At 44.3% G+C, this 22,709-nt stretch overlaps 1 protein-coding gene across 1 annotated transcript in view; it reads left to right on the plus strand.

Annotated features, from left to right (window-relative positions):
* KIAA2012 (KIAA2012 ortholog) overlaps positions 1 to 22,709 on the plus strand; it is a 134,700-nt gene that overhangs the window by 68,725 nt on the left and 43,266 nt on the right. Inside the window, exon 14 of the mRNA XM_054549668.2 lies at positions 14,515 to 14,652. Within this exon, the coding sequence (XP_054405643.1) occupies positions 14,515 to 14,652 (138 nt within the window). The remainder of the gene's footprint in view (positions 1 to 14,514; positions 14,653 to 22,709) is intronic.

Here is a 22,709-nt window from a genome sequence, read left to right on the forward strand (position 1 = left end):
GAGCAAGACTCCGTCTCAGAAAAAAGAAAGAGGTGCTCAACCATGTCAAATTAAATCCTAGGCTGAATTATTAACTTTGCAGTCAGAAGAAGGAACACCAGAGCGAGGGGTCTTAAACTCTCATCCCGGTTCCCTCCGTGAGGCTGTGGAAAGTCAGCTCCCTGAGAAGCCCATGCGCCTGCCTCCTTTGTGAAACGATGGGGTGGCTCCCACCAGAACCCACTGGTTTGTCCAAGTCGCAGTAGTCCCAATTCCTTTAGAAGCAGCCCTGGAAAGAAAGGGCATCTGAGGAGAAGTCTAGGGAGCCCCACCAGCCCCAAACACAGAGAAAACAGGGTAGGAGGGAGGTGGGGGTGACTTCCTGGCCTCCTGCACCCCCGCTTACTTCTCGAGGCTAATGGCCTCTTATTAGATTAATCACTGACTTCAGTTTTAACTACTTCCTCAGCCTACTCCATGGCAATGACTAATTTCATGTTTATTATAAAGCATCTGGAACACATTTAGGACAAATTTCTGTCCAGCTGATTTCAGTTCCCTACCTTGATGGGCCACTGGCAATCCAGGGGATTCCTTCCCCTGCGGCCTTTCCCACCCTGAAGCAGAGGACATCACAATACTGATCTTAGCAGCACCGTTCCTTTCCATCATTTCCCCCACTGGCTCCCCGCTCCCTCCCTTCCTTGGGATCCGACCCTATTAGGGGTTCAGTCACATGAAAGATTTGTACTTTCATCACAGTCCTAGCTGAGAGAGGGGAAGACATGCCAAAGGTGGATATTCTGGTATTACCACCCTCTAATGAGAAGTCGCAGGCCTAGATTTTGAAAACAATCTCTGGCGTGTGGGTTGGAGAGAAAGCCACAGGGTGCTCTGAAGAGGCTGGGGTGACAGTGTTCCCTGGGCTGGAGGCTTCTGCAGAGGCCCTACCGCTGCGATGGGAGAGCCTTCACCTCGTCTCCTCAGAGGCTGTCCGCGCTGCAGTGGGAGCAGAAAGGGTTAGGCTCCTTCCTCCAACACACAATGAGGAGGGCAAATGGTGGGAATGGCTCCCAAGGCACCCCTTCCACACCTGACCCGAGGAGCGGTGCCTAGGCAGCGAATCCATCAAAAGAAACGAGAGTAGCAACTGATATCAGCAACTTCCTAGGAGTTGGAAGAGGGGGTGAGGTGGTGGGGGCGGGGGTAAGAAAACTACAAGGGGAAATGTGGAGATGAAAAGAGAGCAATGAAAAAAGAAAAAGGAGACAAGCAGACATGTTTCAACTCCAAGCTCCCATTTCCTCTTTCAAATGAACTGCTTCCCCACTGTGAACAGAATCAAGTATTTATGAAGGCATTTTTTGCATATTAATAGCTGCATATGGAACATTGCCAGAGCTGCAGTCCTGAAGGTACAGTGCCCTTTTTTAATGCAGGTCTTTCAAACTCCTCACAGAATTTGGTATTCTTCAGATTTATTTTCATTTCTGCCTTGTGGCTCCTCCTAAGGCCCTTCATTTGATTAAGAGAAATTAGTTCCTGGGATACTTTCAGAGACAGAGTATTGCTCTTACCTCGGTGGGCCACTGACATCAATCACTGGCAAAGCTTTTCCTCTCCCCCAAGGCCTCTCTGTGTAGAGGCCGCAGGTTGGGTAAGGTGACCAGCACCTAAAAAGAGTATTAAAATTATACATGAAAATTTCAGGAGGAAATATTAACATAGCTAGACAGTGGTGGGAGGAAGTAAAACTAGAAAAAAAAGTAAAATAGTTTCATTAACTTTACCATCTATACTCAGTAAAGATTACCTCCAATTTTAAAAGAAAATCATTGAGAACCAGGAGAAAAATAAACAAAAGACAGAAACAATTCATATCCAAAAAGGAGTAACAGAAAATAAATATGAAAAAAAAATCATTCATCTTGATTAACAATTTAAATGCATATTGAGGCAAACTGTAAGTACCATCTTATATCTGAGATTTGTGCCTTCTCTTACTCTTTTTAAATGGTAACACCCAGGGCTGCCGGAGTTTTGGTAAAACTGGTATACTTAATACACTTCTGGTGGAACACAGTCTTGGTTCAATCCCTTTGTAAAGCAAAATGGCAATATAACTCATAAAACATGAAAAACATGAAATATCCATTGATTATGTATTTCTGACTTCCGGGAATTTATCCTAAGGAAATAATTCAACAGAAAAAAAGAAAAAAGTCAGTGAAGATGTCCATTGCAGCATTATCTATAACAGAGAAAATCTGGAAACAGCCTAAGAGTGTAACATCAGAGAAATGATTTTGGGGAGGTTTAGAATCTTGTAGCCTCCAGCCACATGACTCCTAAACCGTAATTTCTAATTTTGTGGCTAATTTGTTAGTCCTGCGAAGGCAGTCTGGTTCACAGGTAGGAAGGGGGCTTGTTTTGGGAAAGGGCTGTTATCGTCTTTGTTTCAAAGCTAAACTGTAAACTAAGTTCCTCCCAAAGTTAGTTTGGCCTACACCCACGAATGAACAAGGACAGCCTGGAGGTTAGAATCAAGATGGAGTTGGTTAGGTCAGATCTCTTTCACTGTCTCAGTTATAATTTGGCAATGGCAGTTTCACCCTCAGTGAAGGGTTTAATTCAAGCATTAGAAAAGAATGATTGTTCATACTAGAAACTGAGATTTAATATTAATGTTTAACTAACAGGCAACATCACTGACAATTTGGACCAGACAGTCTTTGTTGTGGAGAACTTTCCCATTGATTGTAGGATGTTAAGCAGTATACTAGATGCCAGTAGCACAACCCTCCCCAGTTGTGACAATCAAAAATGTTTCCAGACCCTGCCAAATGCCCGCTGGGGAGTGAAATCACCTCCAATTGACAACCATTGGTTTAATTTTTTTTTTTTTTTTTTTCCTTTTTGAGATAGAGTCTTGCTCTGTCACCCAGGCTGGAATGCAATGGCACAATCTCGGCTCACTGCAACCTCTGCCTCCAGGGTTCAAGCAATTCTCTTACCTCAACCTCCCAAGTAACTGGGATTATAGGATCATGCACCACTCCCAGCTAATTTTTTTGTATTTTAGTAGAGACAGGGTTTCATTGTGTTGCCCAGCCTGGTCTCGAACTCCTGAGCTCAGGCAATCCACCCGCCTTGGCCTCCCAAAGTGCTAGGGTTACAGGCGTAAGCCGCCGTGCCCAGCCTGATTTAACATTTTAAAAGTAGAAATCAAAATAAGTCAACTATGACTGCAGCTATGTAAAAAAGTAAAAACGTATCTATTCGGAAAAGACTTGCAATTAATGCATGAAAAAAGTGCTGTCATGCTAACTTGAAATCGAGGTGGATTATGTTATTTGTTTTCCTTGGCTTTTTTTTTTTTTCATTGTTTTGCCTTTTTCTAAATTCTCCCTGTAAGAAGGAAAGATGGATCATGAGGAGAGCTGGTTTTATTCAAGTCTAGCATAAAGTAATCTTGGACTCAGAGTATACAACAAGTATTCAGCAAGCTGAACAGGGGTCAACACCATAGCACCATTATTTTTTAGCTAATTATCATTGGTTTAAAATATTTAACATTAATCAGGTTTTTATCAGTTTATTGAATAGAGTCATCAGCATTCTCCTTTTAAGGATCTCAATCCCTTTTTGGCATTTTATCCCTCTAACTCTAGACTTTGGGGGAAAATGAATTCATCTTTCTGAAAAATTGGAACTCAGAGCATAAAACTCTCATCCATCGAGATCCATCTATGTAAGCTTGGGAAAAGAGGGGTGCTGAGCCGAGTTGTTTATAGAGCTGTCAGGGCAGAGGTTGTCAGTAAAGAGTATCAAAGTACAAGCTCAAACCTTAATTAGATTTCCCAAAAATGATTGCATCTCTTTGTTTAAAATAAGAAAGAAAGCATCTCACCAGTTTTCACATTGTCACTTTTCTCCCTTTGTTTGAACTATTTCCAGGCTAGGGAGAACAAACATCCTTTCTCACATGACTTATCTTGGGTTTTGTTTTGTTGCTTTGTGGGGCTTAGAACTTTGGTAGTATCCTAAAAATCCTGTTAAATTGGTGTTATATCCCTTTCTTCACTTCTGTTTCAACCTATACTATCTCTTGAGTTCAGGTTTCATAAGTTTACAACAGTATAAATTCAAATTTAATCTTATGTATCCTAAGTTTATCTCTTTTGGATTTCAAAGAGTAGCCTGTAATTCTAGCATACTAGGATTTGGTTTGAATAAACCTGTGTTTACCCCCATCTGTTTCCCTGGTGGTTTCACAGATGGTGTTCATATCCCCGTCAGCTCTCCTCTTTCAGGACCAAAAACAACACACACGCGAAAAAAGACAAAAGATAAAACACCTGTAGACACACTATGTTTTGTACAAGGGTACAAAGGTAACCTTTCATTTCAGTGTCCTTTTAAGCCATACCCTACCCTGCCTTCTGTTTAAGGCTGTTATCTGCCTTTGTATCCCTTGTGTCTGGCACAGTTCCTGGTACATGGGAGCCACTCAAAAATAAATCAACAGGCCGGGCGCAGTGGCTCACACCTGTAATCCCAGCAATTTGGGAGGCCAAGGTGGGCGGATCACTTGAAACCAGAAGTTCGAAACTAGCCAGGGCAACAAAGTGAAACTAAACCTGTCGTTAACATTAAGATCCATGTTCTGAATAGAAAAAGCCTATCTCCTCTAAGTAGAATTCAGAGATTGCACTTGTTTTATTTTCAGTGATAATGAGACGGAAGTTCAACTGATATTTTCCCCACAACTCAAACAATTTCTGGGCATTTCCTGCCATTGGTCATTATGATTTGGTTTTTCCTTCTCTGGAAAAGCTTTGGGTCATGTGGTGACTTGGGGATGTTACTAGGCATCCTTCTTGGAGATCTCTCTGAGGCTGACAAGTAAGATTGGTCTCCACACCAATGCCTAAGAGAATTCGCTTCTGCATTTCCCCATCAAGAGAAGTGCTCTTGACTCCCTACCCTGCCTTTGTTTCTTGTTTCTAAAGTCAGCTGTCTTTTCCAAGACGCTGCCAATGGTTTGCCTAGTTCCATGCCTGTGCTCACTCTCCCTTCTCTCTCTCCCCACCCCTCTGGTTTTGTAAATAGCTTTGGTTGTGGAACTTGATTCAAAGGCTTTTTGAAGATCTAAGCAAACTTCATCTTCTGGTTCAACCTCACCCACAGGATTACTTTGTCTGCCCCAAAACGCCCTAGACAATTTAAGGCTAATTTCCTGAGAGGGGTTTGTTTTTAATTACAAAAGGAAGGCTTTTATTTGCTGAGTTTTCACTGCAACTGTCATTTATTCCAATAAGTCTATATTAATTGATGTCTTGGCTGCTAGTGACACATAATATCTGCGTGGTTAATTTTTTTCCTTTTTTCTTTGTATTATGAAAAATTTCAAACATATGCTAAAGAATAGTATGATAAACTTCCACGTACCTATCACAAGCTTTAACAATTATCTCCCCATTCTCTTAAGAGGGTCTTTTTTTTTTTTTTTTTTTTTTTTGAGATGGAGCCTCACTCTGTTGCCCAGGCTGGAGTGCAGTGGTAGAGTCTCGGCCCACTGCAACCTCTGCCTCCAGGATTCAAGCGATTCTCCTGCCTCAGCCTCCCGAGTAGCTGGGATTGCAGGTACCCATCACCATGCCAGGCTAATTTTTGTAGTTTTAGTAGAGTCAGGGTTTCACCATGATGACCAGGCTGGTCTTGAACTCCTGACCTCAGGTGATCCACCTTGGCCTCCCAAAGTGCTGGGATTACAGGCTTGAGCCGCCCGCCTGGCCGCGAGGGTCTTGTTAAATGGTAAAAACAGCCAATGTTTTTGAGTTTTACTACGCACAGGGTTTAGGATTATCTCATCCTTACAACATGCCTATGTAGTTGGTACAGTTATTATCCCTGTTTACAGATAAGGAAATAGATGTTAGGACTAGTAGGGACCCTTTCACACATGAACCACACTTTAAAGAGGCCTAGTCATTTGGAAATCCAATAAAGCTGCATTTAAATCCCAACTTCTAGGCCAGGAGTGGTGGCTCACATCCATAATCCCAGCACTTTGGGAGACCAAGGCTGGAGAATTACTTGAGCTCAGGAGTTTGAGACCAGCCTGGGCAACAAAGTGAGACCCCATCTCTATAAAAAAGTAGCAGCCGGGTGCAGTGGCTCACGCCTGTAATCCCAGAACTTTGGGAGGTTGAGGTGGGTGGATTACGAGGTCAGGAGATGGAGACCATCCTGGCTAACAAAGTGAAACCCTATCTCTACTAAAAACACAAAAAATTAGCCAGGTGTGGTGGCACTCACCTGTAGTCCCAGCTACTCGGGAGCCTGAGGCAGAAGAATCTCTTGAACCCGGGAGGCGGAGATCGCAGTGAGCTGAGACTGGGCCACTGCACCCCAGCCTGGGTAACAGAGCAAGACTCCATCTCAAAAAAAAAAAAAAAAAGCCAGGTGTGTTGGTGCATATCTGTAGTCCCAGCTACTCAGGAGGCTGAGGCAGGAGGATTGCTTGAGCCTGGGAGGTCAAGGCTGCAGTGAGCCATGATCATACGACCGCACTCCAGTCTGAGTGACAGAGCAAGACTCTGTCTCAAAAATGAATAAAATAAATCCCAACTTCTTCCTTATAGGCTGTGTGGCTTTAGGCAGGCTATTTAACCTCTCTGAAGCACAGTTTCCACATAGGGTAATAGTATTTCCTTCATGGGGTCATGATGAGGATGAGACGAAACATATGGAAAGGGATTCACACAATGCTTGGCAGTAGGCAGCCCCCAATACATTATAATCATTACTGTTGTACTCCCCTGTCCCTTGCCTTGAAAGCCATTATAAAACAGAGCTTGGAGCTTGTATACAAACTAAAAGTTTAGACATGGAAAAGGAGAAGCTTGAAAAGCAGGAATAATTTAGAGGAGGACAATGAGTCAATCTACCAATTGTTCCTCCCTTTCCCATCCCCAACCCCCAATTCAAGCATCCCTCTCTCTGCCTCCCAAATATCCTCCATGCCTTCTGGAGTGTTCACTGTGTTTCACTGTTTAAAATTCTAACCATTAGAGATTATTTTGGGTTCCTCATATCTATTTGTGAAAGTTTCTTAATTGCTTTCCCCCTATACCTAAGGGATCACAGCTGAAGGTCTAGGGGCAGAGGGGAGGCAGGGAATTTGGGGGCCAGGAGCATTGTGTCAGCAGGGCACCACAGCCCACAGCACAGGGCTGCAGAGGAAAATGTAGAGGTCAGAGGACAGAAGAGCCCACTGGAGGGGAAGGGGTCAGGAAAGTGTGGGGGACCAGGAAAGAAAAAGAAAGGACATTTTTCTTTCTCTTCTTCCAGCCTTCTGCTGTCACACATGACCAGGACTACTTCAACTCCACAGTCCGGCTGAATTTGGGTTAAACTTTTATGGGCGAGTCTGGGAATCAAAACACCATTTTTTTTTTCCTAGTAAAAATCAACTGATTTAAAAATGACCTTTTCACAGTGGAATCAGTTTGCAAGTTGAGATTCCCTGTCTGTCAGTTGTCAGATTGCAAAAGTCCCACCAGACCCAACAAAACAAGGAAGTCATACAGTTTTGAGTTCAAGTTTTGAGTTGGAAGGAGCTGGGGAGTTGTTCAGATTTCCCACCTTTCACCCCTCGACCTCCCATCTCCCAGTCTAAAATAGAATGTGTCATCTCTCAAACACAGGCACAGTTCCGGCCTGAATACAGCTAGCCACCCCCTCACAGAAAAAGCTGGCTTCTACCTCCCTTGGGGCAGAAGAGATCACTATTTTGGCTTGAAATTTTTCTCCTCCAGCTCCTGCTGAGCCAGATAAACAGTGAGTCTGTTGTATCAACAAAGTACATAATAATGTTGAAGATAATAACAATTAGAACTCACAGCTAAGATTTACTTATAGTGGAAGCTCTGGAATGAAAGTGTCTAGAGTTTCATTCAGAATTTCCTGGAAGAGAACAATGAGCTTAGCCCCATTTTCTAGGCAGGGAAGCTGAGGCACAGAATGACTTAGCCAAAGTCACGAAATGAGCCCCTCACAGGAGCGAAGACTGGAGGTTGCCATGTTTCTCTTCCCAAGCTTATGTTTGCTAGCTGTTCGGCTAATTTGCTAAACACTCAAGAGGATGTCAAATCTCCTTCTATAAAGTTGAGGACATTAAAAAATAGATGAAGACCAAAATTCCTGACAGGAGAACAAGAAAGCTCTTGTTTGGCTACCAAACTAACTGTGTCTCCACCGTGCCTACCTGTGGAGCCCTCGCAAAACAGCCCACTCAGCCCATTTCACCAGCACCAAATTCCCTGTAGAATGTAAAAAGTGGGCCCAGACCTCACGTGGCCAAGAAGAGCAGGATGAGCCCAGGTGACAGGCGCTAGACTGCTGGGCACATCTGTGTGGGTGGAAGCCCGCTGTGGCTCGGGGGTTCTGCTGCTCCTCAGAAAGAGGCTATGCGGCCAGGCTGGGTTGCTGAGCTGAGATCCCAGGCGTCCATCTGACCTCCTGCACACTGGAGGCCTCCTCTCTTCCAGCCAGAGAAACCTAGACAGAGACAGAACCTCAGAGTGAGGACTTTGGGGGTGGCCAGGGTGGTCGGCCTTGCCACAGACAGAGTGCCCTCCAAGTCAGCCCGAGGTTGACAATGTATAATACAACGCCCAGCCCACTCGGATCCCCTCCCTAGGCAGCCCCATCTCAGGGAGCCCGGGGAGTCCCAGGCACACTCAGCCCCACCTCTGGCCCCATTCCCACTGCCCGCTTTTAGGTCCGTAGGCTGCCATGGGCAAGGAACAACAGGGCCCGGGAAGGCCAAACACGGGGAAAGTTGCCAGGCCCTTTGCTCCGGCAGGAAGGGCCCCTTCCAGGATTTGGTTCCCCTACCCTAGCAGGGGGTGGGAGGACAGGGAAGCTCAGAATCCCAGCCCTCCTTCTCCCCTACCCCCAGTGACTAAATCTCTCAGATCTCTCTGTGCCCCTGGGACTCAGAGCCAACCAACGGGAGTCGAAGGACAGACTATCAGCCAACGAGGGGAGCCCGGGGGTGAGAGGAGGGACTGACTCTTCCTTTTGTTTACTCACAGGAGGCGACAAATGCCCTGTGTGCACAGAGGTTTGATGTGGCAACTTGAGAGACCACCTAAGGGTTTCAGCAAAGGCTCCCCGGACCCGCTCTTCAAGCGTTAAGATAATGGCGGGGTGTGTGCCCCAGCACATTTCAGATCTTGGTTACAAAGGCCCTCCTCCTTTCTGTTTTCTTCCTCCAGCTCAGCTTGCCCACAGGTTCCCGGAGTCTCTTGGCAGCCTGTTCTCCGGCAGAATGAAGTTGTGAGCTGCGTGGGAGGGAGTTAGACAGTGAGAGTGTTGCAGCCTCCTTAATGAGGGACAATCGCTCTTCTTGGAGCCATTAAGCCGCAGCTACAAAGATGGGGAACCCCAATTAGAAGGGAGTGGGAGAAGTAATGAGGAGGGCCCGAGGGACACCTACAGGACAGATCCTTATCTCTGGTGGCTCTGTGGGACCCAGGGTGGAGACGCAGCCACTTGGGTTTAGAATTTCATCTCCTTCTTAAGGTTAGACTTCCCGAAGTCTGTTTGGAGAGCCAACCCATGGTAGTGACCATTTAAAATATAACAGTTGAAAGGAGGAGGAAAAATTACTGGGGTGAAGGGTTTCTCCCTTGGTCTGTAGCTCAGATATTATAATCCAAGAGTAAGAAAGGAAACAGTAAAATGTGTCTGTAATTTTAATGGATGTTCTCTTTAAGTTTTGCTATATTATATATGTGTGTGAGTCTAGATATTTGTACGCAACCAATAGCTCTCCCTTTTTTCTGTGTGATAGCTCAACTGAATCACATTGTGTTTACAGCAAGATAATAATCCTGGATTTTCCATGGCTCACTCTGTCGGAGTACAAGATTAGCTCTTGAATTCATTAACAGTCATCTCCTTTTAAATGTCAGATAACTTTTTAAATGCCAAGTATTTACGCAATGCCTTCTGTGCAATTCAAATCAGCTTTACCAAATTAACTCGTTAATCTTTATTGTTTCATTTACTAAAGAGAAAGGCTTCCAGGTGTTTTTAGCAGAACGTAAAAATATTAAAGTATTTGCAGTACAATATAGGTGAAGGGATGGGTTCTGTTTTTCTGCTAAACATCTCACCATTCCATCAGTTTTTTTGTTTTGTTTGTTTGTTTAGTGTGGGGTTTTTTTGTTTTTTGTTTTTTGTTTTTTGTTTTGAGACGGAGTCTCGCTCTATCGCCCAGGCTGGAGTGCAGTGGCGCGATCTCCACTCACTATAACGCTCACCTCCTGGGTTCAAGCAATTCTCATGCCTCACCTTCCCAAGTAGCTGGGACCACAGGCTTGCACCACCATGCCTGGCTAATTTTTGTATTTTTAGTAGAAATGGGTTTTGCCGTGTTGGCCAGGCTGGTCTTGAACTGCTGGCCTCAAGTGATCCAGCCACCTCAGCCTCCCACAGTCCTGGAATTACAGGCATAAGCCACCGCGCCTGTCCATTCCATTAGTTTTTTAATCATCTCCACCAAAGTATTCACATAAAAGAAACAAAAAACCTTAAGGCGTCTCTGCTTTCTTCAGTTCCCCCATTTTCCTTCCCTTCCATTTAGCCTTGTGTTTTCTTCTCTCTCCTGTACCTTTAGACACCTTGACTCCTGATCACTATTTATTCTTCTGTCTTTGCTGTCAACATACCCAAGAGCTGCAAGTGTCATTTTTTATTGCTCTGCCACTCAGAAAACAGAGGGGTGCCTGCCTCATGGGGTCAAGGATGGAGCCCAGAAGACTGGGGCAGACAGGCCTAGAAATCAGGAATTCCAGTTTCCTTTTAAAAGATCCCCTGCTTACTTCTAAATAATCAGACCACAGGGCCAGGCGCGGTGGCTCACTCCTGTAATCTCAGCACTTTGAGAGGCCAAGGCGGGTGGATCACCTGAGGTCAGGAGTTCGAGACCAGCCTGGCCAACATAGCAAAACCCCATCTCTACTAAAAATACAAAAATTAGCTGGGCATGGTGGCACATGCCTGTAGTCCCAGCTACTCGGGAGACTAAAGCAGGAGAATTGCTTGAACCAGGGAGGCAGAGGTCGCAGTGAGCCAAGATCACGCCACTGCACTCCAGCCTGGGCAACAGAGGAAGACTCTGTCTCAAAAAATAATAATAATAATTAAATAATTCAATAAATAAATAATCAGACCACAGAGATACCAGCTACCCTGATTGCTAAAGATAGATTCATCCAGGGCTGGCTCCAGCTTGTCATCCAGCTCTCTGCTCAAATGTCACCTCCTCAGAGCAGCCTCCTCTGACCATTTAAGCCAAGCGGCCACCCCCTTCCCATTACCCTCCCTCCTAGCACCATTGTGTTGTCTTCACAGACTAGTCACCACCTAAAAGCATCATCTTGCTTATGTGTGTGTTTATTTGTCTGACACATAGTAGGCACTTGATAAATATCAGTTTAACGGATAAATGAAAAGCCAACCAAGCATGTGACTTTCATTTTTATTTTTGTATTTGTTATTACTTTTATATCTATTTATTTATTTATTTATTTATTTATTTATTTATTTATTTATTTTTAGAGACAGGGCCTCACTCTGTTGCCCAGGCTGGAGTGCAGTGGCGTGATCATAGCTCACTGCAGCCTCAAACTCTTGGGCTCAAGGATCTTTCCACCTCAGCCTTCTGAGTAGCTGGGACTACAGGCACACACCACCACATCCAGCTAATTTTCTTTAAATTTTTTTGTAAAGACAGGATCTCACTGTGTTGCTCAGGTTGGTCTCAAACTCCTGAACTCAGGCAATCCTCCTGCCTCAGCCTTCCAAAGTGATGAGATTACAGATATGAGCCACTGCACCGGACCTAGCATGTGACTTTCTTTCCTGCTTTCAATTTTCTGACTTTTTCTTCTCCTATCACTACCTCTTCTTTATATGTTTAATCTTTTTTTTCCTCCCATCTCCCAAATCCCCTTTCACTATCATTCATTCATTAGAACACTTGAACATAATGAGCAAAAACAGTACTTCATATTCCAGTGGGTATAGAGCCTTCACTGAAAACATTCCATCAAGCTAGAATTGATGGCCCCTGAACATTAGGGAGATGAGCCACACGGTCAGGAGAATTGTTTTATCGAAAGATTTATAGGTCAAGTGGCTTGGGGAGACTTTTCTCAAAGCCTCTCAACTCCCCACTCTTCAATGTGAGCCACAAATAAGGAGTTAAAGTAATTTCAGCCGTTGGAACGGGTCTTGACTATGCCTTTTGTTCTCCCGTCTAACACAAAATCTTCTCTTGGGGATAATGGAGAAATTTCCCTCAAATCATTATCATCTGATTTCTATTATTCTATCCAGTGATTCATGCATGATTGTGGAGGCTAGAAAGCTTGAAATGCCTTGTCTGAGTCTAGCTTGGACCAAATGCTTTCATTTTATCAAGAAATGGAGAGGGACTGTCTCACCCTGAAAAGCTAATCACATATGTGGCTGAGATGATTAAAAAATTGGATGTGTGTTTATCCAGAAAAATCTTTATCCTTAGCCACATTTCAAAGCAAAAGAAAAGGGTGTGGGTGTTCGTTGGAATGATGACTGTTTGTGGGGACTCACCAATTGTTAATTCATCATTAATGTTTAAAAGTAATATAAATGTTATGGGAGGGAGAGTTTATGACTGCCCAGAGAGATGGCCATCTGAGAGTCTCCTAGAAAATATGGAAATTATCAAATCCACACTCAGGGTGATCTCATGACATATTAATGTATGTGACCCCAGCAAATTGGTCCCAAAAATAATAAATAACTTTTATCTTTGGAAATGAGGAACCAGTGCTCCCTAGAGGACTGTCTTCTGGAAGTCAACACATACTTCCTGTAAAGGTGTCTTCACTGCTCCCTCCTCCTTTGAATTGAGGTGGGCCATAACCTGTTAGTTACTCTTTTGTTCAGCAAATGTGTATCAAGTGTGTGTTCATTTCCAGACCCTGTGCCAGAAACTGCTGGGACAATGGAAATGGAACAGCCATGGTTCCTGCCTTCAGGGGGCTTCCAGTCTAGAGGAGGAGGAGAGATGGCTGCACAAGCCTGAGCAATTACTGTGGGCAATGGTGGGAGGTGCTCATGCTCTGGGTGGTCACAGGGGCACAGAGAAGCCATACTTGAAAGATGAAGAAGAGTCAGAAGAAGGGGAGAGGGAAGGACACGTGCAAATGTCTTGCTCCAGGAGCTCAAGGGCTGGTGTCCATGTGGCCCTCTGCACCTGCTATTCCCATAGCCAAGTAAACACTTCATGCAGATAGACCCTAGAACCTTCCCTCACCATCTTCAGAGCTTTGCTCAGTCATTGCTTTTTCGTGGGACCTTCCTTGACTCCCTGCTTAAAATTGCAGCCTCCACTTCCAACCCCAGCTATTCCTCAGCCCACTTTGTGTTTTATTTTTCTCCTTATCACAAACCACCTTCAGACGTACTTATGTTCCACTTCCTTATTGATTCTGTCTTCCCTTTCAGTGGAATGGATGTGCACTCTTTGTGAGGGTGGAGACTTTCATCCCTTTGGGCACTGCCCTATTTGCTCTGCCTGGCATAGAAAAGACACCCAATAAATATTTGTTGTATGACTAAATGAAGCAGGAGAGATCATCCAGGGCCAGGCAGGAAGGGCTTATAAACCTTGTAAGCCAGTTGGCCTTCCTCTTGAGGACAATGGCCTTTGAAGGTTTCAAGCAGAGAAGTGATATGGTCCAGTATGCATCTTCGAAGGAGCAGCCAGGTTGCAACGTGGGGCATGGGCTGGAGGGCAACTTCAGATCCAACTCTGTGGTATCCTGAAATGCGACACCCTTTGTACAGCCCAGAAGCTCGGAGAGCCCACGGGGCCTCCCAGACTCCTCTGTTAGCTCATTCTTCCTTCTCTCTCTGCTACATTTGTTCAAATCAGTCTTCCTAACATATCAAATTCATTTTTGTCATCTTGGAAATAAACTGGAATCTTGCTATAACCATATTTCCTGCAAAGCAGATTTGATAACCATTCAGCCACTATATAAGTATCAAAAAGATCTCATTAAAAAGGAGCCTTCAACAGATGGTAATTTTAGCTCTGCCGTATAGCAGCTAATGGCTTTGGGCAAGTTGCTTAACCTCCCAGAGCCTCCTGGTTTCCTGTCTGTATAATGGGAGTAACAGTACCTGCCTTACAGGGTTGTTGTGAGGGTTAAATAAAATAATTAAAGCCCTGGGACCTAGGAAGGTCCCTTTTTCCACCTCCGTAGGTATTAATTAATAAACAGTCTTGGGCTATTTTCTCTCTATAGGGTCCTCTGTGTCTTCAACAGTAAAAATAGGTGTTGGGTATTATTGTTTCAATGATTTTAAAAATTGCATTCTGTAAATATTTGGGGATTTGGACTAGCTCTTTTTGCACTGTATATCATTCATATGAAAGTTTGGGCTTTCTGCTTCTCTTCACAGGGAGCCCAGCAGTCCTTGGAGGCAGCAACTCAGAAGACAGGAGAGCCTCAAAGTTGTATAAATAAAGGGCTGATATGTTCAAAGAGAAAAGAATTTTACACGCGCAAGCTGCACATCGACATGACGCCGTTCCTGAAGGTGATCTCACACTGAGAAGACGAGGGGTTTTATAGACACAAACACAGGAATTCCAGTTAATACACTTCTGCATGGTACAAAAACAGCTTCAGAAGTCCCTCAGAGCTCCTGCATTATCAGAAGGGACAGAAAATAGGCAGTTTGTAGCAGATGAAGAAAGAACAAATTAGGACAGTAATCACAGCCAGCCATCGGGGACAAATCAGTCGGGTGTCTGGTTTGGGTGGTGGGGGACAGGGAACAGAGAGGAGAAAGAGTAACTTTAAACCACCTCATAAAACAGTCAAATATAATTCATTTTATCTTGACAGTAGCTAAAATAATTGTTACTGTTTTACCACTGTCACTTGGTAGAGTTGATATTACTACTATAGAGAAGACTGATTCTTGAGTTAACTATTTAGACGTCAACTGCAAATTCCTTTCTGGATATCTGGCCTTGCTTTCTGTTCTCTAAGAGTTCATTGATCTCACAAGCTCAGCTTCATTTCAAGTTAAGGGTTCTGAGGGTTTCTAGAGTGAGGATGGCATTTGTCCATCTTTGCAATACTCCCTCCCACCCCAGCATCAAACACAGTGCCCGACACATGGAAGGTGCTCATTAAATGCTCCATGAATTGGCCCATCCTTTTCATCCCACACCCTCTGGTTTAGGGCCCCTTTCCTACCCATTCTTTGCCCTCCTCAGAGCTTACTGAACTGGAAATAAATAGCCATGGAATCAAAGAAACTGACCAGGAACACAGCCAGGCCTGGCATGGAAGGATCTCAGATCCTTCATAGTACCCTTGAGGAAATATTCCAGGCCCTTGATAAGAAATGACTGAGAAAGACAGGAATGGGACAGAAGAAACCAAATACTTGCAGAGTGCATGATGGTGGCTCTATCTAGTGCTATAGACTGGCAGGGCTTTTGGAGGTCATGAGGGTCACCCTCCGAATTCCCTGAGCTGCCCCAATCCCAGTTCTACAAGGTGGGGCTTTGATTAAGAGTCATGCATTTGCCCAAAATCTGTCTCTGTCCACGACTGGGCTCTGCTTTTCGGGGCTCCCTCCTAGATAGGCTCCTACCCAAGGGCGGCAAGTTGGCCACCAGCTTCTATTTCCCAGGTCATTCCGGAACTGAATATAAACCAATGTGGGTCGCTTATCCATACCCAAGTGAAATGCCATTGGCCCACCCTGGAGCCACAGGGACTGAGAATGGGAAGAGAAAGGATGTCTGACAGAGGAAAATGGGGTACTGAAAACTGTAAGAAGGAATTTCAGCTACTCAGGAGATTGAGGTGGGAGGATCACTTGAGTCCAGGAGTTCAAGGCTGTAGTGTGCTATGATTACACCTGTGAATAGCCACTGCAACCCAGCCTGGGCAACATAGTGAGACCCCATCTCTGTAGGAAAAAAAGCTACAAGAAAGAAGAATGATTCTGGACGTCAAAAGAAAAGATATTTTCTACAAGTATTCAAAAAATATTGCCATACTCCTTGACTTATCTGGTGAAACTATCCCTTTTATTCTTAGCAACAGTTTAGTTCTTCACTTAGGGCTGAAAGAATTATGAATCGTACTTTCTGGGAAGAAATACCATCACAGTCACCATTCATTAACCAATATTTGAGCACCTGCTATCTACTATGTGTTTGGCAGTTTCTGGGCATTTGGGATACATCAGTCAACAAAACAGACCAACATCCCTGCCCTGCTCCAGGATAGTACAGGGAACAGACAACAGACCTAATACACAAGCAGCATGTGTAGCATGTTCAAAGGTGATAGCTGCTAAGGAAATGAGGTAAGAAAGTGGCTCATGCCTGTAATCCCAACACTTTGGGAGGCTGAGGCGGGCAGATCACGAGGTCAGGAGATCGAGACCATCCTGGCTAACACGGTGAAACCCTGTCTCTACCAAAAATACAAAAAATTAGTCGGGCGCGGTGGCGGGCACCTGTAGTCCCAGCTACTCGGGAGGCTGAGGCAGGAGAATGGCATGAACCCGGGAGGCAGAGCTTGCAGTGAGCCCAGATCGCGCCACTGCACTCCAGCCTGGGTGATAGAGCGAGACTCCGTCTCAAAAAAAAAAAAAGAAAGAAAGAAAGAAGAAAATATGGAGCATCTAAGAATGCAGAATTCAAAGTGGGGAATTTTACAATAATTGCTTGTATATTTAGTATCCACAATGCTTTTGTATTACACTTTTTTGTCCAGCAATTTTGGCACAGTATTATAGAAGGAAAAGTGTTGTAATCCCTAAGGCCCACTTTCCTGTCCACCTCCCTCAAGACTCACAGAAATGGCAACTCAGCCTGCTTCCAAAGGACTCACGAAGTACACGCTCGGTACACTTTCTGACTCCCAGGCCAGTCTTTGCCCCAAAGACCGTGCCTTCTCTTGGAAATGTTCAGTGTTCACTGCTCTCCCTAGATAGACCTTCTCCTTATGGATGTGGTAGCTCCCAGGTTCCTAGGGATTGCCATGTAGTAAGACACAGTCTCAGGGTAGTACAGACAAAGATGATGAGTTCAAACAGAGAAGAGCACACAGGCTGTCCTCCACACCTGGAGCTGTGTGGAAACCAACTCATCCTATACATTCATTCGTGTATCTCCTGCCTGTCCGCAGGGCATGTCATTCATTTTTGCCTGGGGCACGTAGGAAGCATTGCATGTTGCAGGGGATGAGGGTAGGTGATAAGAAAGGTCAAGGCAGAACAAGGGAATGGAAAGATAAAAATAATCACAGTTGCTAACATTACTGAGCACTTATTCTGTGTCTGGCTTTGTTCTAAATTGTATATGCAGCATTTATTTAATTCATAAAATGAATCTAAGTATGTAGAATTACTCCATTTTACTGATGAGAAAACTAAGGCATTGAGAGGCTAAGTAACTTACCGAATGTCACACAGTTGGTAAATGGCAGAAGCAAGATTTGGTCAGGCAGCCCAGTTCCAGTGCCTATGCTCAACCATCTGTTATAAAGCTTCGCTGCAGCCCTCAGCTGAGCCTTGTGCAATCAAAAAACACTGCCTATCATGTTAGCTAAGCATCCAGCACTCCTTCTAGGAAATTCCATTCCTGTGGACACATTCCATCTGCACCAGGAAGATTTTCTGACCCCACAGGATTTTGCCCTTCCCTCCAGTCCCACCCAAGTTCTGTGGAGACAATATAAAGCTTTCTCTCCCACTGATCATTCAGTTCCCCTCAGCCAACATATTTTTATTTTTATTTTTATTTTGAGACAGTCTCGCTCTGTCACCCAGGCTGGAGTGCAGTGGCACGATCTTGGCTCACTGCAAGCTCCCCCTCCTGGGTTCACGCCATTCTCCTGCCTCAGCCTCCCAAGTAGCTGGAACTACAGGCACCCGCCACCTCGCCCGGCTAATTTTTTGTATTTTTAGTAGAGATGGGGTTTCGCCGTGTTAGCCAGGATGGTCTCCATCTCCTGACCTCACGATCCACCTGCCTCAGCCTCCCAAAGTGCTGGGATTACAGGCGTAAGCCACCTCTCCCGACCCCCTCAGCCAACATATATTAAATACGCTCTGAGTATCAGACACTGTGATAGGCACTGAGGATACAGAGGTGAATCATCTCTATCCTTGACCTTCCAGGGAGCCTAGAATCTAACAGGAAGATAAACAATGAAACATGTAATAACACAATGTTGTGGCAGAGGCAGGCTCACGTTACTACAGGAGAGCATTCATTCATTTTCCATTTATTGCATGTGAACTTCTCACATTTTAAGAACCTCTTTACAACACTGAAGGCAGGGTTTCACTATGTTGGCCAGGCTGGTCTCAAACTCCTGACCTCAGGTGATCCACTTGCCTCAGTCTCCCAAGGTGCTGGGATTACAAGCATGAGCCGCTGCACCCAGCTGAGACCAGCCTGTTTTCTAAACCAAAAAAGAAAAAAAAATTATTTGAACCATGTTTTTAAAAACTCGATTTGTGTTTTTTCAAAAAGAAATGGTAATTGATGAATGAATAAGGATAGAAGTTTTTTTCAGGGACCTTTTAAATTATCAGGGTTAGGTCATGGTAATAGGGAAGAAAATAGCAATAATAGCTATTAATGCTAGATATCAAATTGAATATCCTTATACTCCACGTTGATATCAAAGGATGTGTATGTTACACCCAGAAGATCTGAAGAATGAGAAATAAGCTTCCACCTCGCAGTTCCCACACAGTTAGCATATAGTGCCCTCAAATGCAAGGTAGAGGAATTGGCCTGAACACAGACAAGAGCCAACCGTACCTGGAGTTAGAGCTGCCCCACCTGTTTTGAGACCAATCCCAAGCTTTACTTATATGGGCAGGTGTACATACATCCCACCAAGAGGAAGGGGGCTGCCCCGAACCCTGTGGATTTCACACACAACAGGAAAATAATGCTTGGCTTAGGACATCATCCAAAGATGAAGCAGGGTGCCTTAGGAGATGAGTTCTGGTCTCCACAATCATTTAAACGTGCCTTGATGACCACTTGGCAGGAAAGTTGTAGAGGGATCACGAGCTGGTCTCAAGACTTAATGGTTCCAGGACACTTGAATAATATTCCCAGGGAAAAATATTTATGAATGTGTTCTATTTCCCCACAAAAAAAAAAAACGGAATTAAGTGTAATATTATCAATACTAAAGTGTCAGACTAGTATAATATTATCAATATTAGAGTGTCAGACTAGTAGTTGGGAAGCCCTGGGTGGGGCAGGGGGTACTTCTCTGACACTCTGATACTAAGTGACCTTGTGATGCTTCTGAGACTCCATTTTCTCTTTAGTAAAACAGAGATAATAATACTAGGACCTGACAGGGCATGGTGGCTCCCACCTGTAATCCCAGCATTTTGGGAGGCCGAGGCGGGTGGATCACCACCTCAGGTGGTTCAAGACCAGCCTGGCTAACATGGTGAAACCCCGTCTCTACTAAAAATACAAAAAATTAGCCGGGCATGGTAGTATGTGCCTGTAGTCCCAGCTACTCAGGAGGCTGAGACAGGAGAATCTCTTGAACCCGGGAGGCGGAGGTTGCAGTGAGCTGAGATCGCACAACTGCACTCCAGCCTGGGCAACAAGAGCAAAAGTCTGTCTCAAAAAAATAATAATAATACTGGGAACTCCATACCTGCCTCTCAACAGTGAAACAAGAATTACATGAACTAATAGTTTTGAAAGAATGTTCACATCTGTAAAGGACTCAATTCATAAGGGAGAAAGGAACATTCACTGATCCCTGCTAAGGGCCAGGCCCCTCACATATTGAGCCTTGTGTAGTCTTCCTGTCACCCTTCCCAGTAATTGTGCTGATCCCCACTATGCAGATGAGGAAACCGAGGCTCAGAGATGATCAGTCACATGGCTGGCAGCAGAGGGAGCTAGGATTCAAAGCCAAAAATCCCCACAATATCAGAGATCTATGAGGTCTGTCTGTTCTGTTCCTGTGTACCTAGTTGTACTTCTTTGTTCTAGCTGCAGAACCCAAGAAGGGAGCAGAGATTTGATATTATATATTAATCTTTTTTATCTTAATAAAACAAGATACTTTATGATTTTCATAAATCATACGGTCTTTTTTTTTTTTTTTTTTTTTTTTTGAGATGGAGTCTCGCTCTGTCGCCCAGGCTAGATGCAGTGGTGTGATCTCAGCTCACTGCAAGCTCCACCTCCCCGGTTCACGCCATTCTCCTGCCTCAGCCTCCCAAGTAGCTGGGATTACAGGCACCTGCCACCACGCCCAGCTGATTTTTTGTATTTTTAGTACAGATGGGGTTTCACCATGTTAGCTAGGATGGTCTCGATCTCCTGACCTCGTGATCCGCCTGCCTCAGCCTCCCAAAGTGCTGGGATTACAGGCATGAGCCACCACGCCCAGCCAAAATCATAACGTCTTTAACAAAGACAACGTAGGGGACTTTTCTGTTACACAAGAAAAGTTGTACTACCTTGAAGCTGAAACTTTCGAATGAGATCCTGATTTTCTTCCATCGTTAAGAAAGTATTGAAATTAGTCATTTATATTCATGTATCACATGGTATGTTACATGGAATTTCCAAATGTCTCTTCCTGGTTAAGCCTTTTGAGAACTCTACAATTATTTATTATTACTCCCATTTCACAGTTATAGAAGCTGAGGTTCTACGATAGGTCATGCAGCTGGCTCAAGGCAGGCTGGAGGCCACACTTCAGACTCCTGCAGCCCATGCTCCTCCATCCTCCCAGCAGCTCCCTAAGAAAGTCTGCTGTGGTCCTAAAAGTAACATGCCCAGCAGGGGGCTGTGCATGAGAGTGGAGGGCAGGACGGCTGGAAGGTTTTTCAAGGAAAAGATAACCTAAGATCACTTGTCCAGCATCTGTCGGCTTCCAGTTGAAGAAACTGAGGCTCGGGTTAAGTAACTCCTATGGTCTGTAAGACATCAAGTGTAGGAGTTAGGACTTGAGTGCAGACAGCCTGACTGCAGGACCTGTACCTCAGCCACCAGAGAAAGCACCTCTCACATGTTGGTTTCAATGCTGTAGTTTGTGTTCACAAAGTGTTTGTGAATCTTCCTCCTCCCCCGGTCTTATAATACCACACTGCTGCCAGTGCTCTGAATACAGTCAGTCTTATCACTGGTTAGCCTGAAATTCTTTACTGTGTCCCCATTGGCGCTCTGGTTAAATTCCAAGCATCAAAGATGTATTTATTTTACAAATAGAAAAATGTAACGTGCAATTTTTCTTAAACTCCGAACTGTAACATGCAAGATCTGGCCTGTGTCTAATTTACACTGTCCACACACTGCCCCCGCACCAAACTATCCCCTAACCAGCACATGCTGCTTCCTCTGCTTGGAATTGTTCTACCTTCCCTTCACTGCAAGATTTAGCACTGTGTCTGCTGGTAAACAACCTTCCCAGCCTAATTTAGCTTCACCTCCCATGAGGCCCTGCAGAAACCTGTCATAATCTGCCACAACATTTATCACGCTGCATTGCAAACTGACTTGTCATTTCCCCACAAGCCAGTGAGCATCCTACGAATACATCTTTCATCTTTGTGCCCCCAGTGCCTATCTCAGTACCTGGCACACAGCAGACACTCAATAAATGTTCATTAGCTGAATGAACAGAGGAAGAGCAAACAACCGGGCCAAAATAACAAAACTGGGATTTGAATTTGCAGTCCCTCCATTTGTTTTGCTCACTCACCAAGTATTATTACCTGTTTCCATCACTCTGTTTTATTCATGCATTTGTAACTCAGACTAAAAGTGACATAACGTTTTATTTAGGTTTAGTTTCTTTCACTCAAATTTGGAATCTGAAATATACTCAGAAGGTTTTTTTTCAAATTTAAGTAGAAAACAGTGTGCCTTCCAGCTGCTCAGCTCCCTTCCCTTGAACAACTGGAGTTGCTAGTTTCCTATGTCCCCTTCCTGGAATGTATAATGCATACATATAAGCAAATACGGATAGATATATACACAGATAGATATTATATTCAAATTTTAGCATATTGTACACATTTTTCAGAGTCTTTTTGTTCGTTTGCTTGTTTGTTTTTTTAGATGGAGTCTGTCTGTCATCTAGGCTGGAGTGCAGTGACGCGATCTCGGCTCACTGCAACCTCTGCCTCCTGGGTTTAAGCGATTCTCTTGCCTCAGCCTCTCGAGTAGCTGCGACTACAGGCACACATCACCACACCTGGCTAATTTTTGTATTTTTAGTACAGACAGGATTTCACCGTGTTAGCCAGGCTGGTCTCGAACTCCTGACCTCAGGTGATCCACCCACCTGGGCCTCCTGAAGTGCTGGGATTATAGGTGTGAGCCACCACACTTGGCCCAGAGTCTTTTTTTTTTTTTTTTTTTTTTTTACTTACTACATCTTGCAGTTCTACGTTAATTCATAAAGAGATACTTGTGCTTTTTAATGGTTGCATCATATTCCATTGTATAAGCTAATAATAATTTATTTAACTAGTCTTCAATTGATGGGACATTTAGGCTGTTTCCAATCTGTTGCAGTGAATGAATGACTTTAGATAGAAGTTATTTCACATGTATA

The sequence above is a fragment of the Pongo abelii genome, chromosome 11 (genome assembly GCF_028885655.2).
Source record: "Pongo abelii isolate AG06213 chromosome 11, NHGRI_mPonAbe1-v2.0_pri, whole genome shotgun sequence".
NCBI lineage: Eukaryota > Metazoa > Chordata > Mammalia > Primates > Hominidae > Pongo > Pongo abelii.